At 40.3% G+C, this 20,883-nt stretch overlaps 1 protein-coding gene across 2 annotated transcripts in view; it reads right to left on the reverse strand.

The window, feature by feature from the left end:
* Positions 1 to 20,883, reverse strand: part of cdh13 (cadherin 13, H-cadherin (heart)) — a 1,069,860-nt gene that overhangs the window by 715,963 nt on the left and 333,014 nt on the right. For both annotated transcript variants that reach the window (XM_043706651.1, XM_043706652.1), the window contains one exon: positions 3,917 to 4,128. In XM_043706651.1, the coding sequence (XP_043562586.1) occupies positions 3,917 to 4,128 (212 nt within the window). The remainder of the gene's footprint in view (positions 1 to 3,916; positions 4,129 to 20,883) is intronic.

The following is a 20,883-nucleotide window of genomic DNA, read 5'->3' on the forward strand; positions in this document are numbered from 1 at the left end:
CATCGGGTTGCTGGAAAAGTGCAGCAGGTCAGGCAGCATCCAAGGAGCAGGAGAATCAACGTTTCGGGCATAAGCCCTTCTTCAGGAATGAGGAAGGTGTGCCAAGCAGGCTAAGATAAATAGTAGGGAGGAGAGACTTGGGGAAGGGGCGTTGGGAAAGCGATAGGTGGAAGGAGGTTAAGGTGAGGGCGATAGGCCAGAGAGGGGGTGGGGGCGGAAAGGTCCGGAAGAAGATTGCACGTCAAGAAGGCGGTGCTGAGTCCGAGGGTTAGGACTGAGATAAGGTGGGGGGAGGGGAAATGAGGAAGCTGGAGAAATCTGCATTCATCCCGTGTGGTTGGAGGGTTCCTAGGCAGAAGATGAGGCATCGTGTTGCCATGGTCTGGCAATGGAGGAGGCCAAGGACCTGCATGTCCTTGGCAGAGTGGGAGGGGGAGTTAAAGTGTTCCGCCATGGGGTGGTTGGGTTGGTTGGGGCGGGTGTCCCAGAGGTGTTCTCTGAAACGTTCCGCAAGTAGGCGGCCTGTCTCCCCAACTTGTAATGCTGCCTGACCTGCTGTGCTTTTCCAGCATCACACTTTCGACTTTGATCTCCAGCATCTGCAGTCCTCACTTTCTCCCTGTGCTGACTCTTGCTCAAATTCACGAGTCCACCAAAGCCTTGAATTTTACAACTCTGATTCGACAGACAAATTCACTTCTTGCAACTCAGTCTATTCTGCTGCCCAGCATTTAGATTTTCTAATGTCAGGCATCCTGTTACTCCATCAGAGGGAGTGAATAGGCAATCCATCAAGTTTCTGCATCGGCTGCTTTTTAATCAGCCAGAGTGATGTCACTGCTCATTTTTTTACATTCAGCACCTCTTGCTTTCACATGGACAAAGGTCTACTTGGCATCTTTGTAGACAAAACAACTGATATTGATAACTTTCCACAAGAGTTGCCAATTCATTTTCTTCTGTTACTTGTTCATCACAATTATAAGACAGTCAGTGCCATTAATGAAGCTCTGTACACTGTAAATTATTTAGCATGTGGCTATTTGGAATGAACAGGCTGAAATAATTTTAAACATCAGTGCAGGAAAGATAAAATCAAAGATTGAAATCGATTCCATTCCATTAAAAGTGTAAATTTGCAAAGAAGGTACAAAATTTCCCTCCATCGTAAGGTTAGAAGTGGGGATGTTCATCAATGATTGAACAACGTCCATCACCATTCACAACTCCTCAGATACTGAGGCAGTCCATGTTTAAATGCAACAAGGTATGAGGGGCAAGTTTTTATTTTAAATGCAGAAAGTGGTAGGAGTCTGGAATGCACTGCCAAGGGTGGTGATGGAGGCAGATACTAAAGGGGATTTTTCGATAAGCACATGAAGATGTCAGGAATGGAGAGATATACAGTCATGGAGTCATAGACATGTAGAGCACGGAAACAGAACCTTCGGTCAAACCTGTCCATGCCGACCAGATATCCCAACCTAATCTAGTCCCACTTGCCAGCACACAGCCCATATCCCTCCAAACCCTTCCTATTCATGTACCCATCAAGATGCCTGTTAAATGTTGCACTTGTACCAGCCTCCATCGCTTTCTGGCAGCTCATTCCATACACGTACCACCCTCAGCGTGAAAAGTTTGCCCCTTAGGTCTCTTTTATATCTTTCCCCTCTCACCCTAAACCTATGCCCTCTAGTTATGGACTTCGCCACCCCAGGGAAAAGATTTTGTCTATTTAAAGTTTGTGAGAAGATTTGTAGCTCGGGTGTTCGTGGCTGTGGTTCTGTTCGCCGAGCTGGAAGTTTTTGTTGCAAACGTTTTCGTCCCATGTCTAGGTGACATCCTCAGTGCTTGGGAGCCTCCTGTGAAGCGCTTCTGTGGTGTTTCCTCCGGCATTTATAGTGGCCTGTCCCTGCCGCTTCCGGTTGTCAGTTTCAGCTGTCCGCTGTAGTGGCCGGTATATTGGGTCCAGGTCGATGTGTTTGTTGATGGAGTTTGTGGATGAGTGCCATGCTTCTAGGAATTCCCTGGCTGTTCTCTGTCTGGCTTGACCTGTGATAGTAGTGTTGTCCCAGTCGAATTCATGTTGCTGGTTGTCTGCGTGTGGCTACTAAGGATAGCTGATCGTGGCGTTTCGTGGCTAGTTGATGTTCATGGATGCGGATAGTTAGCTGTCTTCCTGTTTGTCCTATATAGAGTTTTTCCAAGGTTTCTTTGTTAAGCAGCACTCCCTAGGACCTTACCATTAAGGGTATAAGTCTGCTAAGATTTGCTTTTCCAAAATGCAGCACCCCACATTTATCTAAATTAAACTCCACCTGCCAATCCTCAGCCCACTGGTTCATCTGATCAAGGTCCCGTTGTAATCTGAGGTAACCTTCTTCGCTATTCACTACACCTCCAATTTTGGTGTCATCTGCAAACTTACTAACTATACCTCTTATGCTCACATCCTTATATAAATGATGAAAAGTAGTGGACCCAGCACCGATCCTTGTAGCACTCCACTGGTCACAGGCCTCCAGTCTGAAAAACAACCCTCCACCACCAACCTCTGTCTTCTACCTTGAGCCAGTTCTGTATCCAAATGGCTAGTTCTCCCTGTATTCCATGAGATCTAACCTTGCTAACCAGTGTCCCATGGGGAACCATGTTGAATGCCTTACTGAAGTCCATAAAGATCACATCCACTGTTCTGCCCTCATCAATTCTCTTTGTTACTTCTTCAACAAACTCAAATTTGTAAGACATGATTTCCCATGCACAAAGCCATGTTAACTATCCCTAACCAGTCCTTGCATTTCCAAATACAGTACATCCTGTCTGTCAGGATTCCCTCCAACAACCTGCCCACCACCAACGTCAGGCTCACTGGTCTATGGTTCCCTGGCTTGTCCTTACCACCGTTCTTAAATAGTGGCACCACATTAGTCAACCTCTAGTCTTCCAGCACTTCAACTGTGACTATCGATGATATAAATATCTTAGTAAGATGGACCAAGGACAGGCAGAAGGGATACTTTAATTTGGTATCATGCTTGGCACAACAAGATGAGCCAAAAGGTCTGTTCCTGTGATGTATAGTTCTGACATCTGGACAATATCCAGGCTTGGACAAGTGGCAAATAACATTCATGCCACGCAAATGCCAGGCTGTGACCATCACAATCTAACCAGTGTCCCTTGAGAGTGAATGGCATTACCATCACTCAATTCCCTATTATCAACATCCTTAGGGTTACCATTGACCAGAAACTCAACTTGACTCACCATATGAACACAATGGCTACAAAATCAGATCAGAGGCTAGGAATACTGTGGCGAGTAACTCACCACCTGACCCCACAAAGCTTGTTTACCATCTATGTGTAAAAAAATAGGAGTATGATGGAATACTCTCCACTTGCCTGGATGGGTGCAGCCTCACAACACTCAAGAAGCCTGAATGGAATTATAGTCACAAACATCCACTCCGTTTACCACTGATGCTCAGGAGCAGCAGTGTGTACTATCTACAAGATGCACTGCAGAAATTCACCAAAGATCCTCAGATAGCACCTTCCAAACCAATTGCCCTTTCCATCTGGAAGGACAAGGGCAACAGATAAATGGAAACACCACCACATGCAAGTTTCCCTACAACCCTCTCACCATCCTCACTTTGAAATATATCTCTGTTCCTTTACCTGTCGCTGGGTCAAAATCCTGGAGTTCCCTCCCTAACGGCAGTGTGGGTCAACTCACAGCAGCTGGACTGTAGCAGCTCAAGAAGCCAGCTCAGCACCACCTTCTCGAGGGCAATTAGGGACAGGCAATAAGTGCTGGCCAGCCGGCTACAGCCACTTCCCACAAAAATGAATTTTAAAAATGCACGTCGGTTTTGCATACATGTTTAGATATTTTCTGTTGTTACCTTTAAAACACTACCACGATTGCCTTCTTCCCCCACAATCCAGACTTCAGCCAAGTCCTGTGCATGAGCAGATGTTGCCTGGATGAGGAATCCTGGCACGCGGGCTGCTATTTCTTTTACAGCAAACACAGATCCATCTGCTTCGACCCGAAAGTCTGGGTTAGAAATTGAAAACTCCAGCCCTTCATTCCCATTGCAGTCATCAAACAGAACTGAAAAGACAGAGAGAAAACAATGTCAATTCGAGGTAGCCTTCAGTGCTGGCTTTCTTAATCAAGAAGCAGACACTTGCTGTTACTCATGCTGCAAGGAACAAACCCCAACACAGTGCAAATGTTGCTCTCTGCAACCATTAATCTTAAGAAATGATAAGAGAACTGTCATTATTAACAATATATTGCCTTTGAGGTTGCCAATATTTCACTTATAACAAAGGTGGGTGACAACAACAGCAGAAAGTTTAATGCATCGTCTGTACGTTAATATAGTTTTAAAAGAACTAGCAAACATTTTCCTTGATACACAATAAGACTTTACTACAGAGCGACATGCAATTAAGTAAATGTGTACAGAGTTAGCCAGATTGTGGATTCTTTGTAACTAAATCACAATTACATATATTTCCATGCATTAAATGGAATATTTTAGAACATAAACAATTTCTTTTTTTAATTTAGATGCAACTTTTAAAAGAAAATTAAGTCACAAAAATAGTCCATTCTCACTCCCTCAGTAAGAAGACCAAGATGAGTAGGTGCCAGTGAGCTATCGTCTGCAAACTCTCCTCCAAGCCAGATAACTATACTGATGTTCCTTCATTGTCACTGGAACACATTTCTCCAAATCCCTTCACAACAGCAGTTTGAGTTGCCTGACACCCTAAAGTATGTCGCTATTCAAGGTGTAGGACAGCTCACCAACACCTTTTGCAGGGCAGTTAGAGATGAGCAATGAATGCCAACTCAGCCAGTACTATCCATATCCCATGTACAACAAACAGCTAAAACACATTATTTTTGAAAGAACCTTATCTGCTGTGAAATTATTACAATTAACCAAGTGTTAATTAGTTTGAAGGTAACTTTATTTAGGATGTGGTAGACTCCCATTTATAAAATGTTTCCAATATAATGAGTAATAAAATTGTCTGTACAGTTAACATGGAAATCAGATTTGCACACCAGTTGCTAATAAGCCAAGAAAACATGTACTGGACTATAAGGCAGCCTTATTTACAACTGTTCCATGTATACTTCAACAATTCCCAGTTAATACCATGGACGTATGAATCAAAGCAAACTAGAACAAACATGGTTAAAAATCACACAACACCAGGTTATAGTCCAACAGGTTTAATTGGAAACACTAGCTTTCAGAGCACTGCTCCTTCATCAGACAACCTCCTGATGAAGAAGCAGCTAGTGCTTCCAATTAAACCTGTTGGACTATAAACTGGTGTCGTGTGATTTTTAACTTTGTACACCCCAGTCCAACTCTAAATTAGAACAAACATGAGCAGTGATGGCAAAGTTGAGACAAAGACATTGATACCATCTGAATGTGGTTCCAATGTGTGTTTTGCAGTAGAAATTATAATTCTCAGAAATCCATTCCAGAAACTATATGGTTCACTTTTTAAATGATACCTTTCTCTTCTTATGCCACTGCAAGCAAGCTAGAATACAACTTGATGACAGCTCAATAGATTCATTCCAACTCAGTGAAGAATGACTCATTTCTTAGCCTCTAGCTCATTGCAGTTCTCTGATCTCAAGACATACATTTCATTAACCTCCAGACATGGGTCTCTGTAAGGTCTCTAAAGTAGTTAAAAACTTGTATCACACCATTTACATTTGAAGAAAAATGAAAGATTATTTGTAATATTATCAGCTGATAAGCTGTTAGCAAGACACAAGTGTAAGTAATAATTTTTTAATAGTTTTTTTAAGTTTGTTATTTTAAAAAATGGTAATTGTATGATTGCTAAGGTAAAAAGATTTAAATCTTTGGTAGTTTTTCTATCAGAAATCTCATCAGAACATCTGAATGAGGTTAAAATTCAGCAAATGAAGAAATATTGAAAGATTTATGTGAATGTATAAAGTTATTTTAAGTTTCAGCCAAATAAATAGAAACGAACAAATATGTTTGAAAATCTGAGCACAATTTTCATGAACCTAAGCATCAAGGAGCTAACATGAGCCAGTGATCAACTTGACTTGGTATTAATAATGTCGGCAAAGTAGATGCAAAAAATTGAAGTGGAAAATGGTTAACATGGATAACAAAAGTTGCCATAACCTGTTCATCAGTAATATCTTAGACCACAAACTAAGTATTTAACTTTAAAAGATACCATAAAGAAGTAACTAAAGCAAATACAATGGCAGATACTTTAGGGGATAACTTAGATACATGGGATATATTCCAATGAAAAAGAAAAATAGCAAGGGGAAGACCCACCATCACAATTAACTATAGAAGGATAAAGATATTATCAAACTTAAAGGTAGGTGGCAGGTGAGAAGATAAGACAATATTAAAATCAGCAAAGACGAACTAAAAGATTAATAAAGAGGAGAAAATTAACATATAAATAAAATATGAAAAGTTTCTATAGCTATTTAAAAAGAAAACAGTTGGACAGAGAAAGCTAGTCCTTGAGAAGGTGAGACTGGGGAATTAACAGTGGAAAAAAAAGAAATGGCAGATACATTACATCGGTATTTCCTATCAATCTTCGCTGGAGAGAATAAGTAAATAATTGTTAACCAGAACTGGCAAGGGAAGAAGAATCTCAAGAAAATTACAATCAAGTGAGTGGTACTGAACAAGTAATTAGACCTGCAGGTTGACAAGGCTTTGATTCTTGTTGGACTTCAACCTAGAGTTTTATAAGAAGAGACACATGAGATAGGTGATGCATTGCTTTGAACTTTCCAAACTTCTGGAGATTTGGAGAATGTTCTAATCAATTGAAAAATAAAGTAACTCCTTTATTCAAATCTAGGGCAGGGAAGACAGAAAACAGGAAACTATGGACCAGTTAGTTTAACTTCTATCATGTGGAAGATATGAGAAGTCAATTAGACATTATAGTCGGACACTTTGACAAGTTAAAGGTAATTGCGCAGAGTCAACATAGTTTTGTGGAAGGGAAATAACGTAACAAATCTATTAGAATTCTCCGAAAAAGCAACATATGCTGTTGATAGAGGACAACCAGTGGATGTGTTGTACTTGGCTTACCAGAAGACATTTGATAAGAAAACAAAAGCTCTCATGGTCTAAAAGGTCAACGTATTGGCATTAGTAGAAGATTAGCTATATAGCAGGAAACAGGAGAAAGTAGAAGCTGGTAATTTTCTGGTTGGCATGATATCATGATCAAAGTGTCACATCAATCAGTGTCGGCCCCTTAAAATTTTACAATTTATTAATAACTGACTTGAATAAAGGGACCAAAGATATGTTTGCTACATTTACTGATGACACAAGGATAGGTAGAAAAGTAAGTTGTAAAAAGGACAAACGGTGGATACAAAAGGTTGATTAAGTCATTGGGAAAAAATCTGGTAAATGAAGTATAATGTGGGAAAATGTCAAATAGTCCATTTTGGCAGGAAGAGTAAAGAAGAAGCTTATATCTAATGGCAAGAGATTACAGAGCTCTGAGAGGGATCTGGGTATCCTTGTGAACGAATCGCAAAACATTAGCATGCAGGTATAGAAAATAATGAAGAAAGCTAACAGAATGTTATCATTAATTGAGAGGAGAATTGAATATAAAATTACGAAGGTCATGCTTACATTACATTGAACATTTGTGAGACCACATCTAGTATAGTGTACTGTCTGAAGTATTAGACTTCTTATTCAATGAAGGATGGAAATGCATTGGAAACTGATGGACATGGTTCATTAAATTAAATTAATACCTGAAATGAACTGCTTCTACATCCTTCCAAAAATCCACAATCAAGACCGACTTGTCACATGTATTGCTTCAGCCTGCTCCTGTCCAAATTAACTCATTCCGTTCTATTTTGAATCTCATTCTTTCTCTCAATTATACTTCTTTCAATCTAGCCTCCTATGATGGTTGTTCAGTGTGGTGTTCTCTACATTGGCAAAACCAAATGTAGACTGGCTGATCAGTCAATAACACAAAACCCAATCTTCCAGTTGCTTGCCACTTCAATATACCATCTCATTCTCAACCTAACATTTCTGTCTTCAGCGTGCTTTAGTATTATTGCATAACCCAACAAGACTGAAGAAACAGCCCCTTATTTTCCACTTAAGCACTTCACAGCCCTCAGGACTCAACATTTAGATCAACAACTTCAAACCATGGACACTGTACTCCATTTTGATTACCATCTCCTTCTCCCCCAAAACCCTAACCCCATATTTGTTTGCATGGGTCTGCTCTCAGTACAGCTGACCAAGTTACATCCATCATGAATATCATTAACACCTATTCTTCATCTATATTACTCCTCAGGACCAGACAGGAATGTGGAGTAAACAGATCAATCATGATTTTATTGCTCCTAGTTCAATAGTATGTAAATAAAGTGGCAGAGGTTGTTTGCTAATGCTTGGAGTGTGGCATGCCTTAGAAAATAGAAAGCTGAGCGTGCAAAATACCTGATACCTAAATGAACAAGCTCATTGTACACGAGACCCAAAATGGATCAGGAAGCAAACTGAGTGATAGAAAAGGAGGAATTCCACAGGAAGGTCCATGAGGATCATATGGATGAATATAAGAAAATGCAGCAAATGCATACATTCACATAGAAAAAGCAGAGCACCACAGATTGAACAATAATGTTAGAAAACATGCAATATTTTAACAGAGGGAAGAAGTGAAAATCGTAAAAGGCAAGAACAGAAATGGAAAGACGAGAATGGGCACAAAATAGTGAAATATCTAAGCGATTATTTCCTTCAAGCATTGACAGGAAAGGTGTATGTAGTCAGTAGTATGCCTCCAAAACATTATAACCAGAATAAAGCCAATAATTTGGTTAAAGGAGAGACGAAAGTCAGAGACAGACTAAAAAAACCCAAACAAATTATGAGGGATAGATTTCCTTTATACCAGCTTCCGAATAGAATGAGGGGCAGAATTTATAAAGAATGAATATCTATTACATAATAACATTCAAATTAGGATATTCCCAACAGTGAGGGAGTGCAGGATCAAGGGTCACAGTCCAAAGATATGGGTTAAACTATTTAGGACTGCAATGAGGAGAAATTTATTCACGCATAATAATAAGCCTGTGGAATTCATTCCCACAGAAAACTATTGGCGTCAAAACATTGTATGATTTGAAGAAGGAGGTGGATATTTCATTGGGCTAAAGGGATCAAAGGATGAGGAATATAAGCAAAAACAGGATATCAAGTTGGATGATTAGCCATCATTATTAATGGTATAGCAGGCTTGAGCGGCCCAATGGCCTACACCTGCTGCTCTTTTCTGTGTTCCCATGTTTAACATTCAACCCCTAGAGCCCGTTCTACCATTAGATTAGATTAACTTCCCTACGTACAGAAACAGGCCCTTCGACCCAACAAGTCCACACCAACCCTCTGAAGAATGACCCACCTAGACCCATTCCCCTACCCTATATTTATCCCTGACTAATGCTATGGGCAATTTAGCATGGCCAATTCACCTGACCTGCAAATCTGTGGACTTTGGGAGGAAACCCGAACACCTGGAGGAAACCCACGCAGAATGGGGAGAATTTGCAAACTCTGCACAGACCTCGCCCAAGGCAGGAATCAAACCCGGGTCCCTGGCGCTGTGATTCAGTTAGGACGGCACAATGGTTAGTGCTGCTGCCTCATAGTGTTATGAACCCAGATTCGATTCCACATTCGGGCGACTGGCTCTGTAAAGGTTGCATGCCATCCCTGTGTCTGCAAGAGTTTCCTTCCGGACGCTTCAGTTTCCTTCCTAAGATGTGCTAATTTGCTTACTAAATTATCCATAATGACTATGGATATGCAGGCTAGTGGGTTAGCCATGAGAAATTCAGGGTTACAGGGATAGGGTACAGGGTGGGTCTGGATAGGATGCTCTTTGGAGGGTTGGTGTGGGCTGAATGGCCTGCTTCCACACTGTTGGGATACTATGATTTATACGATTTCACGGTTGATCTATCTGTGCTTTAAATTCCAAATTCTATCTACCCTTGATTCCATCCACTCATATTTTTAAGGATTTTAGTTGTTTAGTAGAATTGTAGCTTCAGTTAGGATGCTATTTTTGTATATGGGTTGAAAAGGATTAATATTGTAAGTGTTATAAGGACCACACACTCAGCTGCTCTCATATAGACTAGTGGGCAGAAAGGCTAGGTATCTCAAAGGAATAAGACCTGACATTGAGTACTCCTCAAACTCTCTGGAACAATGTCAAGGATATCAACGAAATCTGCAACTGGTATCTAACAACCATCTGCCTGCCTCCACCTCCTCCGTCAGAGAAAAACAAAGATGCTTAACAAAAAGAAACTCTATATCATTGTCCTAAAAGGGCAACTCTCATGTTAAAAGAGTAGCCCCTAGTTTTGGACTCACCCACAAGAGGAAAAATCTGTCCCATTTCCACCTTGTCAAGACCTTCCAGACTTGAAACAAGTTACCCCTCACTCATCTAGAGTCCAATAGAAGTAAGCTTAGTCTGTTTGACCTTTTCTTATGAGATAATCAGGTCATTCCAGGCATCAATCTAGAAAATCTTTTCTGAGCTATTTCAAATACTACCATGTTAGCTTTACACACATTTAAAAACTGATATAACAACCTGGTTTCATTACTGATCCTAACAACGGCACCTCGTTGTAACAGTCACTCTCAGTTTAAGAGGTTCACAAATTCTGGAGTGAGGCTTGAACTCCTAACCATTTACATTAGATTCCCTACAGTGTGGAAACAGGCCCTTCAGCCTAACAAGTCCACACTGACCCTCCGAAGAGCAACCCACGCAGACACACCTCCCTCTGACCAATACACCCAACACCTTGGACAATTTAGCATGGCCAATTCACCTGACCTGCACGTCTTTGAACTTAGCTCATTTTTCAAACATTCTGCATGAGCCAAACTAAGAGGAAGTCAACATTGACTAATAACTATCTGTATTTGCAGAATAACTACATATTTGCATGATGATTACTCTAAAGTTGACATGCCACGTAAAGTCATGTGTACAACACAACAATTTGCAATTGTGTTGAAGTTGCAGTATAAACCTAGAATATGGATGCAAGTTGAAACTGAAAAGGATTATTTGAAAATACTTTTCTGTAATACAACAACACTTCTTTTGCTTCCCCTAAATTTATGACCTCTACTACCTCGAAGAATTGAGCCAGCAGAATTGAGATCACCACTACCTGCAAGTTCATGTCTACATCACCGAACAGCTTGACTTGGAAATGAAGCATTGGTCCTTCCTACTGCTGGTTTAGCATCCTGGATCTCTGTCTCTAACAACATTGTGTGACTACCTTCAGCTCATGCACTGAAGCATCTCACAAAGTTGACTTACCATTGAATGCTAGAGAGGAATCAGAGATGGGAAATGGCCATGTAACTGATGCAATGTCTAGTAATGAATGAGTTACAAAACTAGCATCATGCTGTGGGGGATTAACACCACATAGACTATAAAAGTGTTCAGAAAATAAATGCCTTGGAAGTCATGTACAACTTTTGAAGTTACTTGTGATTTAATTGAAATGTTTAGACAAAGCTGCCTGCACTATTTCAACACCTAACAGTCAACTGCCATAGAGGAGCTCCATCCATTCATATTTTTAAGGACTTTAGTTGTGTAGTAGAATTGTAGTTTCAGTTAGGATGCTATTTTTACATATGGGTTAAATAGGGTTAATACTGTAAGTAGGCAGAAGTGAGTACTGCATTTTCTGGTGATTAGAGTGGTGCTGGAAAAGCTCAGCGGGTCAGGCAGCATCCGAGGATCAGGAAAATCGACGTTTCGGCCAGAAGGGCTTCATCCTGATGAAGGGCTTTTGCCTGAAACATCGATTTTCCTGCTCATCGGATGCTGCCTACCTGCTGTGCCTTTCCAGCACCACTCTAATCTTGACTTTAACCTTAATACTGTAAGTGTTATAAAGACCACCCTTTCAGCTGCTGTTATATGGACCAGTGGGCAGAAAAGCTTAGTATCTCAAAGGAGCAAGACCTGGCATCGAGTACTCCTCAAAGTCTCTGAAACAATGTCAATGATATCAATGTAATCTTCAAATGGTGCGAATATGCAATAAAATACGTCATGTTAACTAGTTGAACTTAGAGTTAGATCAGAAAGTGCTTCTCCTCTACCACCCAAGTACCAAGTAGTACCTTTAGTTCTCCACATGTCAAGAGGACGGTGCCAGCAATGCTCATCATGAGAAGCAACCGATACAATGTCGTAAACTGGCATGCCCATATAACAACTACCAAGGTCAAAACCCATGAACAGCGCTGTGAGTGTGCCAACATCGCAAGGAATGTAGTAGTTCAAGAAGGCAGCTCACCACCAGCTTCTCAAAGATATTTATGGATGTTGGGCAAAACAATGTTGGCCGAAACAATGATATAAAATACAGGTTGGCCAGTTTATTGACCAGTCTGAGATTGTTAACTACAGAGTTAAGCATTTCTGTAAGCAGTCTACAGAACATTGATTTACAAAGTGAAATGGAGTGTTGTTAAAAAATCATAAAATAACTCGCAAAAATCTGTAGCAGAAAGACACAAAGGATAATGCAAGAGAAAACCAATTCACGCATGACCAGTACGTAGTGAAGCTGAAATCTTCATTCTTGTTGTACAAAACGTATGAGGCAGCATCAAGCTGACTTTTACTTTTACTCCACTAGAAATTTATGCTACTATAATGGTGGCTAAAGTCCATACATCAGAATGTATAATTTGTCATTTTTACACAACTTTATGTCAGAGGAATTTCTATACTATTGACAGGCATGTTTATTAGAGATTTACATAGTGTGCTTTCATTAGGTGTAATGTTGTTTATTTGTCCAAAATGTTTTCTTCACAGCTGAAAGCAATCACTTGATTTAGTTCAAGAGGATGTTTATAACGTTTTGTACAATTGAAGAGAGAGAGAGAAGACTCACTTTATATGTCGACAAAAATTATCCAAGTGACAATTAATGCTGCAGTTATCCAGACATTCTAAATTACACGTTTGTCACAAGAATGGGCATGACCTTTGAACAATGAACAGAATTTGCACACAATCCTGGTGTTTGAAACGTTTGGACACTGTATTCTGCAAATACATCCTCATCCACCTACTGCCCCCAGGAATTTTAAACAGCTTTGATTTCCGAGGGGCTGAGGGGAGAAGCACTTAGCATCACAGCCATTTAAAATGTTAGAAACCAGTTTCTATGCAGGATGTCAGGGGAGACAAAGAACACTATTGTGTCCCAAACAAAGCAAATCAGAAGGATAAATGATTGCTTTTTATTTCCAAACTTAGGATTTGCACTCATGTTCAAATCCACTAAACTCAATTCAAGATCCAAGTAGAACTGGTTTAAGACGAGATGAAGATCTTTGTAGCCCAATGGAGACAAAATGATGATATTTGTAAATCAATTATCAGCTATATTGAACATGCACCAACAGAGGTGTGACCAACAAGTAGGTTTTTTGTACACAAGTAGAAGCACAATCAGACAGAACTTTGGGTAATCAAGGTGAGGTTTAACTTAAGGAATCATCAGCTCTTGCTTCATGTTCAAGGATCTCTTAGAAATTTGGCATTCCAATGAGTTAAGAAATCAAGATATTCAAATCCTACTACTGGTTAATGCAATAAAACCAAAGCCAGTGCAGGATGAGGTTACATCACATTGAGAAATGGTAGAAAAAGTATTTCTGATTTCATTTTTAAAGCATGCAAAGATACCTGAGTAACAGTGCAATACATTATCAAATGCTCACTTCAACTCTGACAAGATTGTGCTAGATGTAGCAACATCTTACACTTTGTCTTTATAAATGTATTTGCAATTTCATTCCTTCCAGTATATCTTACCCCATGGGTGTACTGCTCTTCAGAACATAGAAATGTGAGTTTGAATAAACTCTTAACTTAATCTTCCAGGATCTAGGTTGAAAGTCACATATTCTATCCATACTCAAGACCTGACTTTATTTTACTTCTGTGATGAAGTGTATCATTGTTTTTATATACTTACTTTCTTACCCTCTATACTGCCAACTTCCACCGTTACTTAAGCCACACTGTGATTTTCCGCACTTGGATGAATCACTGGGGATAACGCGGCAGCAAAAAGATTTTTATTTCAAAAGAATACTCTGCAATTGATTTATTCCAGCGACTTTGCTGAAGTGCCACAACAGGCTGCTCTGCATGCCACTGTTCAATGCGAAGAAGGAGAAAAAACAAACAAAAGAAGCATTATACTGTATTGGAAAAGTTCTCTTCCTGCCCAGAAGCAGTGATCATTTTTTAAATTGCAATTCTTGGAGTTTACATACAGTATGGCAATTTTCAAGCTGTCAGCCACAGTCGTTGTCTGCTGCTGAAGGCCTCATTCGCATAACCAACTTCAAGCAGTTAAATAAATGGGCCACTGCTCATTAAGGAGATGAGTGGTGGGCACAAAATTGGCTTGTCGAACAATACTGCTGATAAACATTTCATGAATATCTTTCTGAGAACTAGTGATCACAACAATTGCACAGTATAAACTAAATGGAAGCAATAGGTCATGAAGGGAGCAAGAATATGAAAAATATCCATCAAAGTCGTATCAAAGCCTTTGTTTGTAATATGCAATTACAAGAACCAACTGGTAAGAACTGAGATGCTTTTTCAATCAACCTCGGTCAATCCTATCTTTCTGATGCTGTGTTGAATACAGAGGTGAAATGTTAAATGCAGTAAAATTGTAGAGCTTTGTTCCAAGTTAACAATTTTTCTAAGTTTTGACAGAACAGAATATGGGAGTCTTTTATGTTTGTAACAATTACTGGAACATAATTATTAGACTTCTCAGCATTATCATTTAGGAACATGTATTGCTGTAAAGCAAGGGAGATGGAAAGAAATTATGGTAACGTTTAAATGACACATGAGACAGAAAATAGCAAATCCAGCATTTTGAATCTTTAATATATTGTAATAGAATTTCCTAAAAATATTTCATTTCAAATTTTCTGGATTTTCAGCTGTTCTGTATTAGTGATTTTCTGAACTTGCAAACCTTCAGCTGCCTATTAAAGGTGGTTAAATAACCATCAGTCATTTCTCTCTAATGAGAGAACAGCACTCTCGTCCTCTGGGAATATGGTGACTTTAGCTTTAATAAATGATATTTTTTAAACTTTCAGGGACCATAATGATATAACAGACAATGAAAAATTCAGATAAATAACTAACTTTCTTCCTTTGCAGCAACAACTTGTGGAATAAAGGGTTAATTAAGAATACATACTGAACTACAAAGCTATGTCATCATGATATTAGATCACATGGAATTGGGACTGGGACCTGAGTTGGTTAGGCTTCAGAGCTCGGCAAAAGTGAGGACTGCAGACGCTGGAGATCAGAGTCTAGATTGGAGTGGTGCTGGAAAAGCACAGCAGATCAGGCACCATCCAAGGAGCAGGAAATTCGACGTTTCGGGCAAAAGCCCTTCATCAAGAATGAAGGCAGGGAGTCTCCGGGGTGGAGAGATAAATGGGAGAAGGGTGGGGTTGGGGAGAAGGCAGCCAAGAGTACAATAAGTGGATGGAGGTGGGGATGAAGGTGATAGGTCAGAGGGGAGGGTGGAGTGGATAGATTGGCAGGTAGGACAGGTCATGAGGATGGTGCTGAGCTGGAAGATTGGAACTGGGGTAAGGTGGGGGGTAGGGAAAATGAGGAAACTGGTGAAGTCCACATTGATGCCCTAGGGTAGAAGTGTTCCGAGGTGGAAGATGAGGTGTTCTTCCTCCAGGCATTGGGTGGTGAAGGAGTGACAGTGGAGAAGGCCCAGGACCTACGCTTTAGGGAATATCTCAGGGACACCCGCACCAATCAACCCCACCGCTTCGTGGCCCAACACTTCAACTTCCCCTCCCACTCTGCCAAAGACGTGCAGGTCCTACCTGCCAATCTTCTTTCCCACCTGTCCAATCCACCCTCCTCTCTGACTTATCACTTTCATCTCCACCTCCATCCACCTATTGTACTCTTGGCTACCTTCTCCCCAGCTCCCCCCACACACACACCCCCCACACCTCCCATTTATCTCTCCACCCCAGAGGCTCCCTGCCATCATTCCTGATGAAGGGTTTTTGCCCGAAAAATCAATTTTCCTGCTCCTCGGATGCTGCCTGACCTGCTGTGCTTTTCCAGCACCACTCTAACCTAGGTTTCAGAGCTGTCCACTCATACAATTTCACATTTAAAATTACAGTTAGTAAACATTGATGCTTATGGACATGGATGTGCATTACCATCAACAAGCCAGACATGATCTTATTACATGTTAGATCAATGATCAGAACCACAGAACTGGAAGCAAGTGGCAAGGAGTGCCTGAAGTGAGTCCCAACACAGTGTATGTCAGCGGTTTGGAAGGAGGAGAATCACAGAAAGAGGGTGAAAAGCCTGAAGAGAAGCCCAGAGAAAATCAAGTGCAGGAGGTGAATGACTTTGTGACTGGCTTAGTCATGGAACCGGAGAAGAGAGGAAACCCCGTGCAATGCTGGCAAAGGAGCAAAGAGAAAAATATCTCACCGGGCTTTGCCTTTACAAGAACTGTTCAAGGCTCTGACCACACCATGTATTGGATCAACTAACACTTATGGCCTTAGAGATTCTGCACTGATTCAGGCCGTGATTTTAAAAAAAGACAAGGACCAGGTCAGTATATTGTTGTATGCAATTGGCAGCAGTGCTGATGCCATGCTAATCCAAAAAGACACAGAAGGAGTAACCAGTTTGTAGGGGGATGAAATTAAGGCCTTCTATATCTAGTTAGTTTACTGTGTAATCCTATTAAAGATCAGGTTAAGTTTAGTTGACAGAACCAGGAGCAGGGAAATCCATCGATTCTTTTATTAAAATGATTGGTGTATCCTTGATGCCAATATGGAAATTTGTAACATTAACTCATAAGAGACTGCGATGAAATGGGGGAGCTGACTGAAACTTTGTTGGAGTTCTTAGAACGCCTTTCATTCACAAACAGTAGATTACCACACAGGCTGAACTTCATAACCAAACAGACTTTTAACCCATGGAAACAGATCGCAAATGTAAAAGATGGATCACTTCAATCTGCGACAGTCCAAAAAAAGAAAAAAACAGATGTTACCAAGGTATTGGGTACTTTCCTCTTGGGGTACATATTTGGGTAACATAATGATTTCTGATACAAAGATATCATGTTTACTGGAAAGAAAACTAATTTTAAATTGGATGCCAGTTGGCTGCATCCATTCTTTCAGATCCAAATCTGTGACTGAAGCCTCAATTTCTTCATCTATTTTCCATCAAGCTTCGTGGTCCAGGAAAAATCATAATAAGAGTGGACTCAAGCTAGGTTGGTTTCAATCAGAGCGAGATCATCAATACTCTGTGTTAAAAATCACACAACACCAGGTTATAGTCCAACAGGTTTATTTTTAAATTTGTACAGCCCAGTCCAACACCGGCACCTCCAAATGAACACTGTGTGTGTCATTCCCACTGAATATTAAACTTTATTAAACATAGGTACTTGGATAGCCTTAAATCTTTTAGATTCATCAGCTGCTGCAGCAATTGATGTCAACTCATTAATCTCTGAACTATTCTTCTCTGAAGAAACATTCCATCTTCATTTGGTATAAATAGCATGTAGGGGAAATCAGTAGTATATTTGTATGAGAAATCGAAAAAATGAGAAATACATCACCAAATAAATAGTCATAGAGTCTAGAGATGTACAGCATGGAAACAGACCCTTCAGTCCAACTCGTCCATGCCAACCAGATATCCCAACCCAATCTAGTCCCACCTTCCAGCACCCGGCCCATATCCCTCCAAACCCTTCCTATTCATGCTATAGCATTTGATTTCAAATTAAAAGAGAGCGCAAAGCAAAATTATTCAGCGAGAGTTCAGTGAGTTGAACCAAAACAGTGACAGTTCTAACAATAATTGAGGAACATAGGGAGGAATGAATGCTCTGGGCTGGCACATGCTGCAGAGTTAGGGGGAAATGAAGCCTTTAAAAGATTCACACAATCGGCAAATAGTTTGCATTTGACACTTTGAGAGATAAGAAGCCAGTGAAGATCAGCAAGGAATTCATCCAATTTAGGGCAGGTCAAAATGTAGGTAGTGATGTTTTAGACAAACTGGCTTATTATTGAATTTTGAGAGACAGGTGAGGAGAGATTTCAAGAAGTTATTCTTTGAGACAAAAATAAAAAAGTACGGTTAAGAGCTTCAGTCCCTAATGTTGATTGATGGCCGGTGGGGGAGGTGGGGAGGGTAACTGGCAAATCATTTGCATCGATTTTCAGTTTAGTTGATATCAATTAGCCAGCATAGAAAACAACTCATACATAACGCATGCTTATATATAAAAGTTTCCTCTTTGAGTTAAGATAAAATCTTTTTTTATACTCTGTGTTTCACTTCATATAAAGTTTAAACTTATTTGTCAGATGTAGATGTTAAGAGAAATGCAAAGATAACAAGAATTAGTGCTTTAGTGAAATATGGTCTATTCAGTTAGTGCACAAAGAGGAGTTTGTAGTGGTCTAAAAAAAAGTACATATTTATGTCTGAAGAGTTTGCAAGTTAACATCTAATCTTCCTTTTGCGGCTGTGCAGGTTAATCTTACATCCACTACAATGAGTTTGATTTAAAAGAATTAACGCAGGTTCTGCTCGTTACCTGGTAAAAGGTAGGAAACACATGTTGATTCTGAGGGACAGGACCTAATGAAATAAGTGTCAGGTATTTAGCTGGTAACATCAGGCATTGCCTGAGATACAGGACCCCAGTAGCAGAAATCCCACCTACTCAGCACTGGCAACTAGTCAGCAGCTCTCCAATTGGAATGACAGCTGCATCTGGTAATGCTCAGAGTGAAGTCTAGAATTGCCAAGGTAAGGAGGACATCAGTGAGATGGACAGAATAGGGTCACAGTAAAGGAGACTTTGGATGGTCAGAGGCATGGACAGTGGAATAGCTTTGAGAACTTAGCCCCTACCCAATACCAGGATCTTCTAACCACTCACTATGCCTTTGAAACAGAACTCTTGATCAAAATGGCGAGAGGCACAGGAAACCGATGTAGCTCCTATTTCATCTCGGAATCATCACTAACCTCCAGTGGGCTTAATGAGACAGATTGGCTCAAATGGCTCAAGAATGAAACAATTTGGCAACCTGCTGTAAGCCGCTAAGTATCACCCATAGGCTTCATCGCAGATAATATTCCTCCCTCGAGGAGACCAACATGTGGATACCGCTAATCAACCTGTTCGGAGATGGTATTATACATTACTACTGCAGGGAAACTACCACTGCACCACAAGTGCCCCACACAATTGCCTGCATGGATAATCCTGTCATATTTCCAGCCATGATATTTCATTTCTACACCAAAAAAGAGTTTCACACAAATTATTGTCTATATATAAAAATAAAGCACTAATAATCCAACTATATCTACATTTTGTATCTCACCATGCATTCATCACACTTCATAGGTGAACAACAGCGTACCAAAGATTACATTTTGTCATTTGTGACTAATGGGAATGTAGAACAAGGAGGAGCAGGAGTAGGTGTTGGAGTTGGAGTAGGTCATTTGGCCCTTTACATCATAACCAAGTCCTTAACACTCACTCAGGTCACAATTTTGAATTACAAAACAACACATCACTTCCATTAATAAGCAGAGTCTCTCTCTTGTAGTTAGATCATTGTGACAATGTCTGCAGAAACTGATAACTATTGTCAAGAAATCCAAATTTCCAGCGACCAATTTAAAGGATCATGACAGATTTTACGGTGTAAAACTTTAACTCCAACAAACAAATTAAAAACAGATTGACTAAACATTATTTCAATAGGTTAATATGGAACAAAACTTTGCACTTTAAATGTTTGAAATACAAAATGTCTCTCATTCCATGGTTAAAACTTTACACTGTCCCTGAAATAAATATTCAATTCTGCCAAAATTACTCCAAGTTGATGCTACACTCCTGAGGGTTTGCTCCCATTTGTTTTATTTTTCCCCAGCTTGGTTCACTTTAACCTCAGGATTGTCTTTACTGGAGTCTCTTTCTCTTGATCAAGCCAGCTAAATCTTACAGCCTCATTTTAAATTTGCATAAACGGAGTCATTTTGATTCAAATACCAGCTCCTGCCTGCATTGCTGCAAGTAAAACAGACTCGCTACTTCTATTGAATTCCTCTGTCTCAGATCCTAGCAGATTGTCTTCTGAAATTTAGGGGTTTTTTTTAAGGAGTACATTATAATCCAATCCTCTGGTGGCTTCCTGTGCACTTTCTCCTCTCAAAGTCCATTTCCATAACAATCTAATGTTAAATGGCAACATAGATAGGCCTTGCGTTCAGATCAAAATGCTAATTAGCTATCGTCCAGCCCTTACCTCTAGTCTGTCTCGCAACGAAATGGGAGAAAGTGAGGACGGCAGATGCTGGAGACCAGAGTTGAAAAGTGTGGTGCTCGAAAAACACAGCAGGACAGGCAGCATCCGAGGAGCATGAGAATCGACGTTTCTGGCATAAGCCCTTCTTCAGGAATGAGGCTGGTGTGCCAAGCGGGCTGATATAAAAGGTAGGGGGAGGGAAATTGGGCGAGGGGCGCTGGGAATACGATAGGTGGAAGGAGGTGAGGGTGAGG

The sequence above is a fragment of the Chiloscyllium plagiosum genome, chromosome 17 (assembly GCF_004010195.1).
Source record: "Chiloscyllium plagiosum isolate BGI_BamShark_2017 chromosome 17, ASM401019v2, whole genome shotgun sequence".
In the NCBI taxonomy this organism is placed as follows: domain Eukaryota; kingdom Metazoa; phylum Chordata; class Chondrichthyes; order Orectolobiformes; family Hemiscylliidae; genus Chiloscyllium; species Chiloscyllium plagiosum.